This window comes from Homarus americanus, unplaced genomic scaffold (assembly GCF_018991925.1).
Source record: "Homarus americanus isolate GMGI-L3 unplaced genomic scaffold, GMGI_Hamer_2.0 scaffold13581, whole genome shotgun sequence".
NCBI lineage: Eukaryota > Metazoa > Arthropoda > Malacostraca > Decapoda > Nephropidae > Homarus > Homarus americanus.
The window spans coordinates 137,501-154,651 of record NW_024750713.1 but is presented as its reverse complement, the minus strand read 5'-3'; the positions used below and the strand labels follow the sequence as shown (position 1 = coordinate 154,651).

The 17,151-nt window shown below is 36.9% G+C and overlaps 1 protein-coding gene across 10 annotated transcripts in view; it reads left to right on the top strand.

Annotated features, from left to right (window-relative positions):
• Positions 1-17,151, top strand: part of LOC121854170 (mastermind-like protein 2) — a 44,672-nt gene that overhangs the window by 14,108 nt on the left and 13,413 nt on the right. For 3 of the 10 annotated variants that reach the window (XR_006086496.1, XM_042348630.1, XM_042348636.1), the window contains exons 9-22: positions 760-993; positions 2,064-2,200; positions 5,427-5,501; positions 5,884-5,989; positions 6,813-7,075; positions 7,650-7,794; positions 8,983-9,155; positions 10,617-10,749; positions 11,565-11,716; positions 12,333-12,437; positions 13,574-13,695; positions 14,579-14,691; positions 15,203-15,463; positions 16,332-16,517. Coding sequence is in view for 8 of the 10 variants with exons in the window: in XM_042348630.1 (XP_042204564.1) it covers positions 760-993; positions 2,064-2,200; positions 5,427-5,501; positions 5,884-5,989; positions 6,813-7,075; positions 7,650-7,794; positions 8,983-9,155; positions 10,617-10,749; positions 11,565-11,716; positions 12,333-12,437; positions 13,574-13,695; positions 14,579-14,691; positions 15,203-15,463; positions 16,332-16,517 (2,205 nt within the window). In the remaining 2 variants the exon portion in view is untranslated. The remainder of the gene's footprint in view (positions 1-759; positions 994-2,063; positions 2,201-5,426; positions 5,502-5,883; positions 5,990-6,812; positions 7,076-7,649; positions 7,795-8,982; positions 9,156-10,616; positions 10,750-11,564; positions 11,717-12,332; positions 12,438-13,573; positions 13,696-14,578; positions 14,692-15,202; positions 15,464-16,331; positions 16,518-17,151) is intronic. The other 7 variants (XR_006086497.1, XM_042348637.1, XM_042348635.1 and 4 more) reach the window with 6 other exon arrangements.

The window sequence follows — 17,151 nt, the reverse complement described above, 5'->3', positions numbered from 1 at the left end:
AACTGTGTGTGTGTGTGCCAGGTTCAAAACAGTGATCCCTGGGGTAGGGGGTGAGTGCCCTAAGTAGAGAGTTGCCATTTGTTTAAAAGAACTATTTCAGTATCATTCTTGTTACCATGTAAGTTTAGCAAGAGGTGTACGTAACAGTGGTCTCGATTTTCATTTGTTTTACATTTCGTGAGGAGACACAACACAAGTTCATAAAACTGTTTATTCATATAGCTATCCGTAGAATAGCCATAACACACTTTGATGATCGTTGATTGTTCAGTATCACCATATAATCGATTCTCAATTTAAGGTTGACTTTCTAACACTAGACTACTCTGTGATTAGTAAAGCTCTTCTTTGGGGTAGAGTAAATGATAGATTCTTTATATTTTTGTAGTCCAGGATGAGGTAGCAGCTGCTAAGTGTGTATCATTTTGCGAGGGTGAAGCACATCTCCGTGGTTATACCTGGTCACGAACCGTGTGCCTTGCTAGTGATCATGTGTGATTCTTTATATAATTAGATACCCAGCTTCGTAGAACTAAACATTTGCAAAAGAAATGATTAACAACCTCACCAAATAAATTTGATTGAATCATTTGAAACGATTGGAATTAGTTACTAATGATTGCACATATTCCTCATTAACACTGATTTACTAAATCGCTTAAGATACTAATTGCACAGATGAGCAATGGTTTCCACTGTAGTGCTATGCACTCTTCAGACCTTATGTCTGAAGGCTAACCACTAAACCTGCCTCTGCAGAAATCACGGGTAGCGAACCAAACATTGTGATCCCTTCGCCCACGACAGTCCTCGACTCCAACCGCTTCTTCGCACCAATTTCTCCAGCAGACAAAACGGGTGGAAACTCCATAGTGGACCTCCTGCAGCAGGCCACTGGGGGAATAGGTGGACCAGACCCAATGGGACCGCCACCACCAATAGGTCCTCCCGGTATACCAGGATCACAGCCTCCACCTTCTATTAAGGATCTCAGTGAGTTATATGGTGCATACTCAGGATTCCTTTAAAAGTGTCCTTAACTTTTGAAACATTGTCATGCTTTGTAAGAAATTTAGTAAAATTCTCAAGTTTCTCGTTCAGAATGTGTACAGTATTTCCAAGCAAAATTATTTACCGTAATTATGGTTCATAGTCTTGTGATGCGGTTCATTAAAGCTCACCGTCAATGTGTATAGTGCTTGATAATTTTATGTATTACCAGTTATAATTTATGACATCCCAAAATCTTAGCTTGACCACTATTATTTTTTTTTTCCGTAAAAGCGTGAGTTATCAATCTTGTGCCCACCATGGTCTTTTGACTAAAACATCATCCATCTTATTGTAAATGTACCCAAAGAATTAACAGTCATTTCAGTAGCTCCATTGGTTATATTAGTACTTCAGAACCTATTTTAGCCCGAGTAGCAGTAGTACAGTAGTATTTACTGGAAAAGTAGCTGTAGTAGTAACTTAGTACAGTACTGTAGTAGTAATGGTAATAGTAGCAGCACAATAGACCCTGTACCTGATTCATAACTAATTATGCAATTTGATAATGGTGGAACTTATGGTGCAACTTGCATCAAAGAGGTGAACGGCTACAGGATTCTTAACATTTATGGTGAGAATATGTGGTTGTAAATTGGTGAGAGAACTTTTGAGGTAAACTGTTGTCTGGTTACCTGTATTTATAAAATTTCCCATGTATTTTATGAGTTATAATTCACCTTAAATAGCATACAGGCGGGGGCTTTAACTGGATATTTAAAAGGCACCTATTCACATGGCCTGCCAGCTGTGCTTTGTTATATTTCATGGGTGTGAAGTTGCTGTAGGTTGGCAGTGTCCGCTGATGTTTGGTGGGTGATTCAATGTCATAGCAGCTTACAATAATGCCATCACGGAGTAAGAGGTTTTAGAGCCCCACGGGGTAACTTCAGTTGTCACATTTAAGGGGAATGTAAAATTTTTTATTATTTTTCTTTATTTGTTGGTATTAATGCACATTTCCTGTGTTTATTAATAGAAAAAATTATGCATTATTGGTAATTGAATTTCAGTGATGGATGGAAAAGGACAAAGTTTAGAGGAGGTTGAGGCTGGGATTCGGAGTATGCGCCAACCAATCCACAATCACCATGGTCATATGGTCCACAACCACCACAACATGAACCAGATGACCGCCTTTGATGACTTCGTGAGTATGATTTTTATTATTCCTAGCACTTGTTATGCTTGAAAATTTTATACTGGTAGAACATGCATGGAAACAGTCAGTGTGGTACAGTACTGTATTTTAATAGAATCATTCCCAAGCTATAGCTTTGATTTTGTATATGTATTGATAAGTTAGTAAATCTGTTGGTATTTGGAAGAAATGTCATATTCTCAAAGTTTCAGCAAATTTTGTAACATTTTAGTTGCATATGTTTGCTGTACATTATTTTTTAGCATTCACTTAATGCGACAGAAGTTGAAAATGTTACTTGCAATACTATTGGTTACATTTTATTGAATTGTGCTGTAATGTTAGTGTGAATTACATATTTTGTTTACAAAAGTTTGTGGTAATGCTGCTTAAATTCATTTATAAATCTGTATCTAATGAAAACTTAAATGTGTTTTGCATCGCCTGATTTTATTTCAGCATGTGTTCTTAAGAATTGTCATTGCTGACTCAAGGTGAATATGTACAATATGTACATATATAACATATACATATGGTACTTATAATTTGCTCATCTAAATTCAAATGAAGGGCAGACATACACCTTCTAAATTCCATAGATTCTTTCTTCTCTCTCAGGAGGTGTAAAGCTTGAGTGTAGGGAAGTGTCAGCAGAGGCCTTTGTGTCACTGCTGTTGCATGTGTATCCACTTCACTGATTTCTTAGCTGTAAAAGAATAAATGATGTAGTTTTTCTAATTACTGTTGTGATAGTAATTTGACTTAATAACACGATGAGGATGATTATATGAGTAAGCCTCTAGTCTAGGCATTACTTATCACAAATTGGGACAAATAATTCCACCTCTTACCAGTTGCTAAAAAGAAGCACAGGCAAATAGGGTTAATATTTAACTAATGTGTTTGGATATAATCAGAGTGGTAAGGTGAGAATGGCAGAAATTATAATGAGTGGGGGAAGTAGTAACTGTATGTCACTTGGTGGAAATAAAACTAGTGCAAAGTTAAGTCGGGTGAGAGCGAAATAATGAAAGGTGAGGTGGTTTTGCTGTGAGATGTGTTGAGTTGTCTTGACAGAATATTATGGATCAGACTAATGTAGGAGGAGAAAGTTGGGTGATTAACAACACTTATTCACAAGAGAGAGAACTGTGGGAGGAGGAAAGAGAGAGGCTCTTTGGAGTATGGAGGTGTTATTAAATTTCATGAAAGCTTAACTGCAAGAGGTGTTAATGGGGAAATTGAAGAGATTATGGGAAAATATAGAATATACCTGGAATGATTTTTTTTTTTGACACTGATAGAAATGTTTGCCAAAAGAAAAAGCTGTACAGAAATTATACATAGGCCTCCCCTCCCTATCTCTTCCCTATCACCAACTTATGCATATCAGTCCATCATCACTATCACTTGTTTCTCACTTTGAAGCTCTCGATTCAGATATTTTTGGTCTTTGAAGAGTCTTGAATACACACACACTCATTCGTTAGTACTGTACATATATTTGTGGTATCCCACCTTTTATGCCCTATTTTTATCTTGATCCTTAAGAATCTGTGACTGACTTTCTTATAGTGTATCACAAAGTTCCTCATTTCATCACTTGGCAACAGTGCCATCATTTTTGGTGTGCCACTTTCACACACACACTTGACTTTAGTCCCCTCACCTGCCTCCAGCTTTCTTCTCTGTTGGTCATTAGCTTTCTCACAGAACCCAGGCATTCAGACACTTTTTACTTCATATATTCACACCCAGTTTTATTTACTATTTCTTATTAATTCCAATTTTAATCATTCAGTTGAGATCAGTTTCCTGTGTAGTTTTTTGTTACCTACTTCTGTATACTGTATTGTAGGTGTTTTGAACAGTGATAGTAAAGCATTGTTACCTGTACATATTGAGATCTTCATTGATTGTCATTAAATGCTAGTGTTCTTGGTTTGACATTTTTTTTATTTATGTACAGTATGCAAACAAATCACTGTACAGTTTCTATTTTCTTGACTTTGTAAATACTGCTGGAATGTTAGTCTAATTAGACCTTTCATTAGTTTTTGGTCGCATTTATGGTGTTGATGATAGGGATGAAGATCAGAGAGGGTTTGTTACGTGATTGTGATGAACACATAATATCAGGGAACGTTATGTGAGGGTTTGATGACATTTGGCTAAGTTATAGTTTGGACAAGGTAGCTACCAGGTTTTATTATCTTACAAAGATTAGCCAAGTGTACGTTTCCCCACTTTTACTCTTCCTTTATTTCTTAAGGTGTACGGGACCTGTGGTGTCAGCGTCAGTCATCATAATGTTTGTTTCCTGCAGAGGTTGAAATAACTGGTGTTTCTTTATATTTGGGGATAGGAATCTGTTTAAATACTTAGTAGTGTTTGTATCATTCATTGTTGCATAGTTAATTTTTCTATTACTGTATTTTTAATTATTTTTTTTTTTAATAACTATTCCCCTGTGTTGTGTTTTGTGAGTTACAACATTTACAAATTAAAAGTCAATGCAGATTTCATTTTGGTTTTATTAGTCTGCTGTACTTAGTTGCATTGGCTTATTGACAGGACTAGGCATCACACACTAGTCATAATTGAATCTTTAGTTTCAGTTAATAAGTAGCAAATTCACTCATCATGTTAACTCACAGCAGGGCAATTTGTCATCACACACTTGGCTAACTATATTGTATATATACATATCTCTATCCTTTATCCATACTGGAGTTAAACTGTATATAGAAATAGACCTTGTTATTAAGATATTAGATATACTGAATAAAACCAAGCTTTAACCTAATGTCCTGTAAAAGTATCTAAGCTTATATTTTTCTTCATTCTGACACTGTATCTGCCTTATCTTCTTTACTGATAATTCTTCAGTTAATAAGCCTCCGATATGTGATCCATGGGGCAAACACTGATGGTGAGGTGAACATAGGTTTGAGTTCAGTTAATTTAGTGAAGCACCATTTGTATAAGTTACTATAAAAAAGAACTAGAGGTCTCAAGAAAATCTATAAGTTAACTAAAGGTATGATAAGAGGGAAGTAATATTTTTGTGAGTGTGATCAGGTCTTGGGTGTTTTGGATATCAATGCATTTGTTTAAAGTACCATTGATTAAACTTATCATAGAGAATTGGCATGGCATCTATTAGGCTTTGTAGGACTTGCCTGCATGTAGTTGCATTAGTGTCAGATTCTGTGATGGATGAATGTTCTTTCAGCTCTCACAGGTTACTTCTACTCAGGGCACCAGCAAACCAGATCCCAAGAATTCAGCCAAGGAAATGTTTATGAAGGTAAACTGTCTTGTGCATCCCTCTGCCCATATTCTGGGTTGTGTATTTGGATTGTATTGTTGATAGTGTTATTGAAATTGAAGATCTGCTTTGTGTGCTGCTGAAAAAAGAGATGATTGGGATTTGTTGCTAAAAATGTTAAAGAAAGATTTTACAGAACAACCCTTATGTATATTTTTAATACTGAGGCCTTTGTCTTGTTTATTCTGTAGATCATGTTGACATAACTCTTAAAAATGCTTTATATATTTTATTTCCCATTAGTAACTCTTCTTTTATATTTAACCACTCTTCATAAACTACCCAAAGCAGATCTCTGAATAAACCTTTAGTGGTGTTGTTCCTTAGAATATTTTTGATTGATGTCTGGCATTAATTCCAGTTGTTGAACGGAGGTATGAAGGACGGCGGTGGAGTGGTAAAACCATTGCCGCAGCCGGTTCAACCAGCTCTACCTAACGCCCCTACAGAAAACGATCTCATTGCAAGTAAGAGTCCTTAATATATTACTATTGAGAGACAGTCATATTATTGAAGAGACCTGTGGTAGTGTATCATTGGTAAACATGTCCGTTATTAGCGTAAGTTTGAAAGAGGTAAAAAACATAGTGAGGCAATACCCCCCCCCTCCCCCTTTATTTTTTTCTCAATTCTTAATAATTATTTTCAAAACTGTCTCACCTACATTGATAAAACATGGACTAGATAGTTTTTGAAGAAGGATCCATTAGAGCTGGATGATTATGGTAACTTAGTGCAGGTCAGGCTGAAAACTGGATGGCCCATTTGGGTATTAAGTGTTATACTTGCAACCAGTGTGAGGAGTGTGATGTTGTTTGGCAGAGAAACATGTTTAGTTAAAGAGAATGACACATATAAGCTTGAATGAGCTGTATTGACTTTGGAGAGATGTATGTATACATTGGTGTTTAGAGATAAGAAACCCTATTATAGCTAAGAGGGCAGTCGGGAGTATTGGTGAAGTTTAACACAGGTAGGTTGAGATGATTCAGGTATGTGGAGAGAATGGAGATCAGTTGGATCAAGAGATGCAGGAGTTTGAGTATGGAAAGTAGGAATGCTTGGGGGTAGGGCAAGAAAGACATTGGGAGAGGTTGTCAGAATGACCTTGGGAGGTCAAAGCCTCAAGAGGGAGAGGCTGCAAGAGACTATACAGCATGGAGAACTGCCGTTAGGTTATCACAGTTAACCCATGTAAGTGGATAATGACCTTAAAACAGTGTTGATAGTACCGTAATTGAATGACAAATAGTTAAAATGATATCATGAGGCAATATGTATACATTTCAGTGTTTATGAAGGGTAGTGCTGGCAGTCCCGGGCAGCAGCAACAGAACCAGCCTCCACCTCACCAACAAACCCGCTCTATGCCCCCTCCTGCTGTACCTAACCTCAATGTGCCCCCACCAAGCATGGTGACTCACTATCAGCCTCCACCCAACATGCCGCAGATGCCAAGTCAAGGACTATCTACTCAGGATGTTGTTATGAAATTGTTCCAAGTTCAGCAGCAGCAGCAACAACAAAAGAGACAACAGCAGCTCCTACAACAGGTGTGAATTAATGTTTGGACTTTATTAAGGAATTTCTTCCCACATAAAACCACCTCTACTAGCCACATCTTGTATTGAAACTCAATTTAATAGGTACCTTCCATGTGTACCTAGCCTGTGTATAGTATTGTTTATAATGTGTGATAAATCTCTGCTTCATGCTGGCAGAGTTCACCTGAAATATCTAGTTTTTAATGATTTAATTACCAGTTTTGTATCTACTGTATTGTAATTTGCTTTGTATAAACACACTTTTATTACAACTATGGGTACAGAAGAGAAGCGATCTTGCTCTGAATAAGTCATTGCTGGCAATATCAAGTGCTAACCCTATTTGTCCCTTTGTTTTCCTTCACTGAATTCCATCTCAAATTTTAATTAGTAATTGTTAATGGGAATAAATGTAGATATAATATGAAATACTTGATAAGTGGACAGAGAAGGAGGCTGTTTTATATTAAGTGAAAAAAGAAATATACAGTATAGGTAGGTTCTATTTTTGCTGCTGTTAAAGACTTTTTGTAACACTTTAACTTGTTTCCATTTGTAGACTTTAAATTTATTACTTTAACAGCAACAGCAGCAACAACAGCAGCTTGATCCAATTAAACAGCTAATGGGAGGTCTTGGTCGCATGAGTGTTACTCCATCACCTCAACCCCAAGATCAAGTTCTGCGCGATGCTCTCATGCGTCCTGATGTGCAGAATCTCTTGCAGAGTAAGTTTGTGTGTTTCACTTATGTTTGACTTAAGGAACTTCTGTTTTATAGAAGTGTGTTTAGCCAAAAGGATTTTTTCCCCTTCATTCCTTCTCCTGCTATAATTTAATGAAGGATGGGAGGGAGGAAGAAAGAGAGAGGGGCAGAGGAGATATTAGTACAGTATGCCTATTCTATATAAGCTCAGTGGTCATGAGCCAGTCAAACATGGACAATGGCTGTAAGATGATTATGAAATATCTATTGGGGTTGTATTGAATTAATACTTTTTATTTTAACACCCACATTCAGGAAAGAATAATAGAGTAAATAGTGTACAGTGTAAGGTGGCAGTGGTGAGCATGAAGGCTACACAGACAATTGGGTTACCAAATACTGTATAGATTTATATCTTAATGTCATTTCTGCTTGGTCAGTATTGAACAAAATACATTAATGCAAATTTTTTTTTAGTACAAATGTGTTCACATAAGCATAATAGACGCGTTAATATATTGTCCAATATGTTTTGGTTTAACAACATTACTAATATATTGTTTTGATTATTAATTATTTGGTGTAATTGCCTTAGAGAAGACCTTACATGTTGTAATTATCCTGTACATTGTGGCCATCATAGCCAGTAAGTCTTCTAGTTGTATTTTATATTTTAATGTAATATACCAAATTAGGCATCAATATATACAGTAACCTCCACTCCTCTGTATGTACAGTAGCTAGAAAAGGTAACTGACAGGGTGAGTCTGATGACTTCCCAAATTATACATACTGCTCGTGATGTCTCGGGAGGGTTGGTATGCGTGTCTTCACCCACACCCATTCAGTATCCAACAATGGGGATGAGTTAGCATATAAGAATACAATAAATGGTTAAGTAATTATTATCACTTGGTATAAGGAGACAACACACACATCCCAATACCTATCATCCGTGGTCTCTTATTGTTTCACACACAGTATGTACAGATACTTTTTTTTAGCTACTTTACAGTTTTGTACTTTATTTTATTTTATGTGCATTAATTAGATTCTGTAAATGGTAAGGTATGCATGTGTATGTGTGTGTAAAAGATTTAAATAAAGTCATGGAACTAATCAATGTTACAGGTATTTTAATTTTTAATCTTACTGTATACATATGTAGTATTGCTATAATAAAGAACATTTTATTTTCCTCTTTCAACCAGGAGTGGCTAGTGGGCATGTGACTGCTAGCCAGTTAGTAAATCAGTTGAAAAGTGGCTCAATAACACCATCCCAACGTGATGCAATTTCTACAGTCCTGAAATTTTTTAAAGGCCAGCATTCACAACCCCTCATTCCTCATCGTACCACCCTTACTCCTTCTCCAACCCCCCAGGTAAGATGTCTATGAGGTGGCAATGACAGTCTGCTGTTGTGTAAATTGTACTAATAAATAAGAAGGGAAATTATATCTTAAATGCGAAATCACAATTTTAAATGGGTGATTGTGACGATTTTTGTACTGTTGCAGAATTTAATAAGCAGATGGATAGTGTTGTCACAAAAGTTCTAGTTTTGTAGTGGTAGTCAGTATTTTCAAAGTACCAATACAGTGGTCCCTCGATTAACAAACGGTTCAATTAACAAAATTTCGGTTAACGAATTAGCTCCCATAAGGATTTTCAGTTCCATTAACGAACAAAACTTCGGTTAACGACAGCCTTACGAGAAACACGCTTTGTTGTGCGCATCAGCTGATCGGCTAGACCGCCAATACAGTAATTGGTTCTATGTTTACATTCGTTTCCAGTGGAGTAAATATCAAGAAAGTTGTGCTCTTGAATATTTTTTCATCTTTTATATTAAAATTATTGGTCATTCTGAAATTCAGTTAACATATTGATAATATATACAGTATAGGGAACAGTTTTTGTGCACCCATCAGCTGATTGAATCACCCAACAATGCTTCTCAGTTTAACTTTGTTTACAGTGGAGTGAACATCGAGTTTGTTGGTCTCGTGAATATTTTGCATTTTTTACATTAAAATTATTGGTTATTCTGAAATTTAGTTCACATATTGATAATATACAGTGCAGAAATTATTATGAAACATGAAGAAGGCATTAGAACCAGTGTACTCCGTAAGGAATGTGGCATGTCATCATCGACTGCCTCTCCAATCGGCTGTTTGATATGTAAACAAAGCTGCCGGGTATACGACATACACACCTCAAAGTAAATTAAAATACAGAATTCTATTGTTTTTTATTTATTGTACAGTATACTGTACAGTACTGTATTTAGTTTATATTTAATGTTTTGTTAATTATATTACCGGTATACAGTACTTTGTATGTCTACTTTTTCGATGAGTTGGAATCAATTACTCAATACATATCCCATTGAAATAATAGATTCAGTTAACAAAATTTTCGGTTAACAACTGATGCTGTGGAACCAATTATGTTCGTTAATCGAAGGACCACTGTATATTGTTTGATAATAATTGTAAAGTATTCATGGCTTTAAAATTATTCTGTCTTTGAAAGGACTTGGTTGTCAAGAGGTGGAATTTCCCAAGATGGGTGGGGATCTACAAGCCATTGAGGAGGTCTCCAGCCAGTTGTGGATATAATGAACTCATGTTAACAAACTTATGGCCATTTGGGAAAACTTAGAAGAATTCTAGGTTTCATAGAAAGAACAAAACTTGTGTTATTTTACCAAGTATTCTCATTTTAGCTGCTATCCATGACAAGTTTTAGTGAATAAATGGTCTGGGGATGATTAATTTGTAAACCTTTCTGTGTTCATTATTTTTATAAATTTATGTTCTTTCCTTTCTTCTTATTAGACTGTGGTGAGTGGAGGCTTGTCTCTTGGGGGCAGCAACTCCCTGTCACCCCGAGTTGCTTCTCCCAACCCTGATTCTTCCAATATGCTCAATCCTCACATCCTGCAGCAACAGTCTCGTCTTTCCCCGCTAAGTAAGTTGCCACAACAGTCTTCAAGTAGGAGAAGTAGAAAGGAGAAAATGGGGGAGGGAGACTGGTTTTTAAACCTAAGATCGAGGACAACATCAATAAATGTTTTAAGTTTCTTTTATTCAATTTTTTGCACTAATGGCGGCATATTAGGGAATCCTCAGCTATCGTTTAAGGATTAAAATATGGCTATGGGGGGGATTTCCAAAATATAAAGGAGAACCCTTCTCCCTCATCCACCTTCTTTAGGTGAAATTCTGTAGTATAATAATGGTTGCCCACGAGGATGGCCACCCCAAGGGCCACCTAGGCGTGAATTTGTTTAAGGTGTAGAAGCTGTCGCCAACACAACAATCACACACCGAGCTAACGAGTTGCACGACCCAGTGTCAAGGAATAGTCTTAGAAGACCGCACAACTCTCCAACTGCACTGGCTAACTATTACCTTGGAATACAATCTGCAAATCGATTAACATCCAGGTTCCCAATTACTGCTGGGTAGACAGGCAAATGACATAAAGAAACTTGCCCATAGTTTCACCCTGCCTTGGGATCGAACCGGGGTCCACTCACTTGTGAGGCGAGCATGCTAACCATTACACCACAGGTCTCCTATAACACAACAAGATTTTATCGTTTATTATTCACTGTCCTCCAATATTATTGTTCAGAGATAAGGTTCTTTGGTTCTTGCTGTAGTGGTGGATGTGGCCAAATTTATGGGCAAATACTTGTAGTTACCGTAAGCATTTAATAGTTATGGGTAAGTTAGAAGAAGCCATTTACATTTAATAATTCTTGTTTTTTATTTTTACAGTGTTTACTGGTGGGTCGTTGGGTAATAACCTGAGTGTGAATAATGTTGGAGGAGGTCCTCGCAGGCCCCCTTCACATCAAGAACTAGTCGCTCACACTCAAAGTATTATGCAAAAGGCACTACTCAAACAGGAATTGGAGAAAGCCAAAGAGGTCAGTTTTTTTTTTTTTTTTTTAAGGGGATTAGCTCACCTGGGCACAGGTCAGTTATGAGGGCAATGTAAATTTGTATTTCAACTGTGAATCAGTTAATGAGATTGACAAAAGACATTGTACAAAGGACAGGCCCTAAAGGCTTTTGCATAACATAAATTGTACCGTATAAGATGTTATTGGACTTAATTGAGGTTAGATATACTGTACAGTATTTATATACTGTAGTATGTGTCCATGGCCCAAATTATACAGGTATTTAAGAAATTTTGTGTGTGCGTACGTCTGTGTAAGACGTAGTTGAGTGTGAATGCATATTAAAAGCAAGGTGGGGAGGATGAGATCAGGTGAAGGGAAGGGTGATAAAATGTTGTTGTTTATCTTAGTGTTGAAGTAGAGGAAAAGTGCAGTATGTACCATTTAGAATCTTTTATAACAGATGGACAGCACAGCAAAATTTACATTTGGAGATTAAATTCTATAGCTACTGATATATTTCCCCACACCCTCCCTGCCTCCACCCCCCATCCCCAGAATGATTGTAGTCTGTTCTCAGATTGTTTGTTGAAATTTGGACTTTACATTTATGCTAATTATTATTTTTTTCACGTTTCAGAAGCACCGCAAACGTGAAGCAGAAAGAGCACGATCTCCAAACCCCAACGCACCTGTAAATGTCTCGGGAATTGGTTCCATGTCTATTCCTTCTAATGTAAACAAGGTTCATATATTTTCAATTTATGCTTCTTTTTCTAGATCACATATAATAAGCTGTTAATTTAGAAGATTAAACTCGCCACATAATTAAGATTTGAAGAAAATTTGACTTATTTTTTGGGGGGTGGGGATAATTATGAAGGCTTGTGCATTACAAAAAATAGCTGAGATTGCTTAAGAGAGCTAATAGTACCCAGTGCCTGAGACTACCAACCAGTATTTAGCTTGTTGTTGAGATAAAAACAATAAAGTACTCTCATTTGTGTAATTTTGAATATAATTAAGGGTGGGTTTTGTGATGTGACACTTACTATAGCCATCACTGTATAGCAAGGGGTATATTGTCTGTCTGTCTGTCTTTTCTTCCATCCCCAAAGTCATTTTAGTAAGATTACTCAAGTTTTTTTTACTTTTTAATTTTGCTTTACTTACGTAGATAACCCAAGTAAGTTCTGGTTTCAGGGTCTATTATTTATGTAAAATTATGTTTCTTATAAATTTGAGACTTCCATAATTGCTTCTTAGTAATATTTAGAAAAGCATTGGAATTTGGCAGTCATTGTTCACATTGACTCAGTGGCACTGTACTGTACAAGCAATGCGGTGATCATGTCCTCTGTAGTACAAGTGCTGTAATGAGTGTGGGATACTTTTTACTGGAGTCCCATGTTGATTATGTAATTCAATTCGGATGTACGGTCGTTGGTGCAGTATTTTTCACAAACCAGTGAAGTTATCATAAGGCCACAACTCACTTTTCAAAACACAAACCTTATGAACAAAGCCGTGTTCAGGCAAGATTTTATTTATATTTATTTTTCAAGAGAAACAGCTTTTCTTGGCTATTCTGGACATTTGACATATTGCTACAAGAATGTAAGATTAAGTAAAAAGTATACTGTAAGGCAGTAAATTATTTGTAGGCTTCTTCATTTATATCCAAGTACAGTATAAGCAAATTTTGTTTTCAAGCTTCATAAATGATTGTTTATTACCTCTTATGTTGTATCCCCACCGAATAGTAGTTGTCCTGTGGTAGGTATAGTCATCATTGCAGCAGTGTCCTGTATACTGACATTTAATCTCACACAAATCAGGTGACAGTTATTGACATTTAGATAATAGTTTGCCAATTTACAGGATGGTTCTCCAAGCAAATCTGGGGTTAAATCACAGTCTCCTTTAGCTTTCACTCCAACCTCTGTGATGAGGAAGATGACTGCTGACCGTGATCGACATGAGCGTATTGATAAACCTGATAGGTGAGTAATCTTTGTCGCATTCAACTATTTTATGTCTTGTGTGTCATTTGTAAGTAGCTTCTGAGTTATCTCTTCCCAGAACTACCTTGGAAAATATGTACAGTTGAAAGTAGTAAGTGTCTGTCACTTGGTTGACTGTTGAGCGGGCACACAGCTTAGAGAGAGCACCGGTCACCAGTACCAATTCTTTTGTGTCACTTGACTCACACTAATGGGCCATAAACTTCAGTTTCTAATGCTCAACCTTCTCCGTATTTTCCTTGCCTTTAACTGGCAACACAAGTTGTCTCTATTTTCACAGTCTTTACAGTGTTATGTACATTTTGTTTCTTCTCACTTGGGCATTGATCTTTCACAACAGTCTTTGTGTTAAATTTAAAAAATCTGTTGGGTGTGTTGCTATGTTTGTACTCTTACTACAGTAGCAGAATAAGCAATCAATAGATTTAAACCTCAACAAATATTTTTAGTTTTCTACAATAGCTCATTTTAATTATACTCGAGGGTTCACAAATTCTAACAAATTTGAATTTAAGTAAGTTACCATCAAGAGGTTATATGTATATTTTGTCCAGTTTACAGTTAGTTATTGGATAAATGAGGAAGGTTCCTTTTGGGCATCAATCTTCAATTCCAATTTTATCTCTGAAACTATTGAGTATAACTGTGGCTTGAATCTGTGAAGAGTCACATTTTTCTTCAGCAAATATTAAACACTACTGTAGGCATACAGAGAACCCAACCTTGAATAATCAAAACTGTAAATGTCATATCCGTGAATGTTGCGAGTTTACTGTATTTTGTGTCTTCAGTGCCTTAGGTTGCACTGTACTTTAGGTAGTGTATATTGGGACTAATAAATGGTACCTGTTCTCTGAAACAGTCCGGTTGTTGTTGGAGACCTGATGAAAGACAATGATAGAACTCGTGACCAGTTGGACAACCCAGTGAGTGTAGTAGCTATGCAACTTCAGACCCCACTACAGCAACAACAGGGTGAGTTTTAGACACATCAGTTTAATGCTTCATACTTTTCCTTTTGTATTCAGTTCTATTCCGTATAGTCTCATGATCAACCCTAAAGCTTGCCTCTTTAACAAAATGTTCAGCCTAAATCCAGTTACTTTCCCCACTTCGATCTTGTATTCATATCTGATTAACCCTTAAGCCCCGGGTTAGGGTGCTGCTGGCAGTACCCCCCTGCAGGATTGAATCGAGAAAAAAAGAAACTTTTCAAAAAAATAAAATAAATGGTGGGAAAATAGGCGGACGTTCTGGAACGTCACCCGGGGCCTAAGAGTTAACCATATCATTCCACATTACCTATAGCACCCATCAGCAGCACATTTTTCCTAATAAAAAGAATCACCCAACATCATGCCTACTGCTCCACTCCCTTTTCTTTTTGTTTATCCACCATTGTGTATTGTCCTGTATGTGCAGTATAGTGTATTCAGTGGCCTTGACACAGGTGGGTTATTTTATTACATACATTATTGTCTTGTAGTTTTAGGTCGAGGGAAGGTTGACAACAAACGGGATATGCGTCGTGGTGCCTCTCCTTTGCCACCCACTAGCTCCTCATTGTCTCCTGGTGGGCCAATAATGGGTGGTAAGGGGCCCATGATAATGGGAGGTGGTAACTCTGGAATGATGAATATGGGCCACCATAACATGGGTCCCCCAGGCCAGCGACATCCTTCAGCATCCATTCAGCCACCAAACATGGGAATGTCACGAGGGAATCAGCAAAATCTTAATATTAGAGGTAAGTCTTATGTCATAACTGCCTAAAGCAAATGTCATATAAAATGCACCCATGGGGTGCATGCTGCCACCACCCAAGGTGGGCACGGTGTGCTCAGCTGACAACATTTTTTTATCATATTTAATTTTTTTTAATGGTTATTTCTTCACAAATGATTAATCTTCAATACTTTTATACAAACGAGGTTGAGTTTAACATCAACATACGAAAATACAAGTGAATATCACAAAGGAACAGATATCATCTGTGTGCTGTAATTCCTTGGGGGACACTGATGCTTAGAGGCCCACAGGGCATTTATTGCGACACCTCACATCCACCACAGTTGTTTGGCTAGAATGGGAAGATAATGGTGTGCATTTTTTAAACTTGAACCATGAAATTCAAGTGAAAAATTAATTTTTGGTGAAATTTTAAAGCTAATGACGATATTTTTGTTATTGGAATGGTAATACAGTAGTAGTTTTTTTTATTACGACATATTTGTAATCGTCCCATCAGAGTGTTTATATAGTCAAAATGCATAACACATTCTTTGTTCATGTCCTGACTATTGTCTCTTATCCCAATACCTCTTATCTCAGGAGAGAGAGATTAATTGTTTGGTTGATATTGACTGGACAAAATAACACTTGCCAGTCATAACACCTAAACCATTCCTAATACAGTATGCATCATCAAAGACACTGTAGCAACTCTCCAAGAAATGTTGCTTGTTGCCTCATTTTTTTAATTGAAATTTCAGCAATGGTTAAATTAGAAAAAAATATATGCTTTACGTATGTGTAGTAGCTCGAATATCTTAGGATACTGTAATTCAAGATAATTTTGGTGTTTTCTATTACCTTTTTAATGTTTGCCATTCCAGCTTTACAAGCAGCACAGGCCCAGGCAGTGCTTGCCCAGCAGTTAATGAGAAGCCAAGCTCCCCCATCAGGTAGTCTAGGTCCCCCACACCACAGAATGCCCAGTGCCAATCCCCCTGGTCCCCTCCAACAGCTCCTGCTCAATAACAATACTCCTGCCACCTCTTTACACCACCACCATAAACAAGGTAACCACTCCTTCATACAGTGTGTTGACATTGGTAGCTACAATATCGAGTTTGAATTTTTAATGTAAGTAATCCATGCTTCAATAATATAGATTTTGCTCACTAATGGTGGAAGTCGCTCCTATTCATACCTGTGTGAGATTTTGCTAAAAGCGGCTTATTATATCTTTCTCTGTAGTTAGGAGTGTGTTAACAGTCAAACATCCTGTATCCTTTAGTTGTGTAGTTTCCAGTGTTGCATGTAGAATTGATTACAGCTAGTCTGGATTATTGAGTAGTCGTATAATTCCTTGGTGGTCGTTAATGTATATTAGGAGTTCATGAATATCCCTAGATAATCAATATTCCTTCCTGCTCCCAATACTGTGTTGTACTGCTTAGTCAAGGTTACCTCCAATGCAGGAAAGGGGGATATTGTTGTTAGTTCTGTGAGAGAGAGAGACTTTTTTTTTCAAAGACTGATGGATGAATTTTACTAAAGTTTCCCTAAGGATGGATAACATAAGTTAATGAGATGATTAATTGTAGAGTATTTGGCAACTTTCAAAATTTTCCATCATTACAACAGCAGCTTAAAACACCATAGACTCACTGTCTTTTGTAATTAATGAGTGGTGCTTGTTTGTGTGTAGTA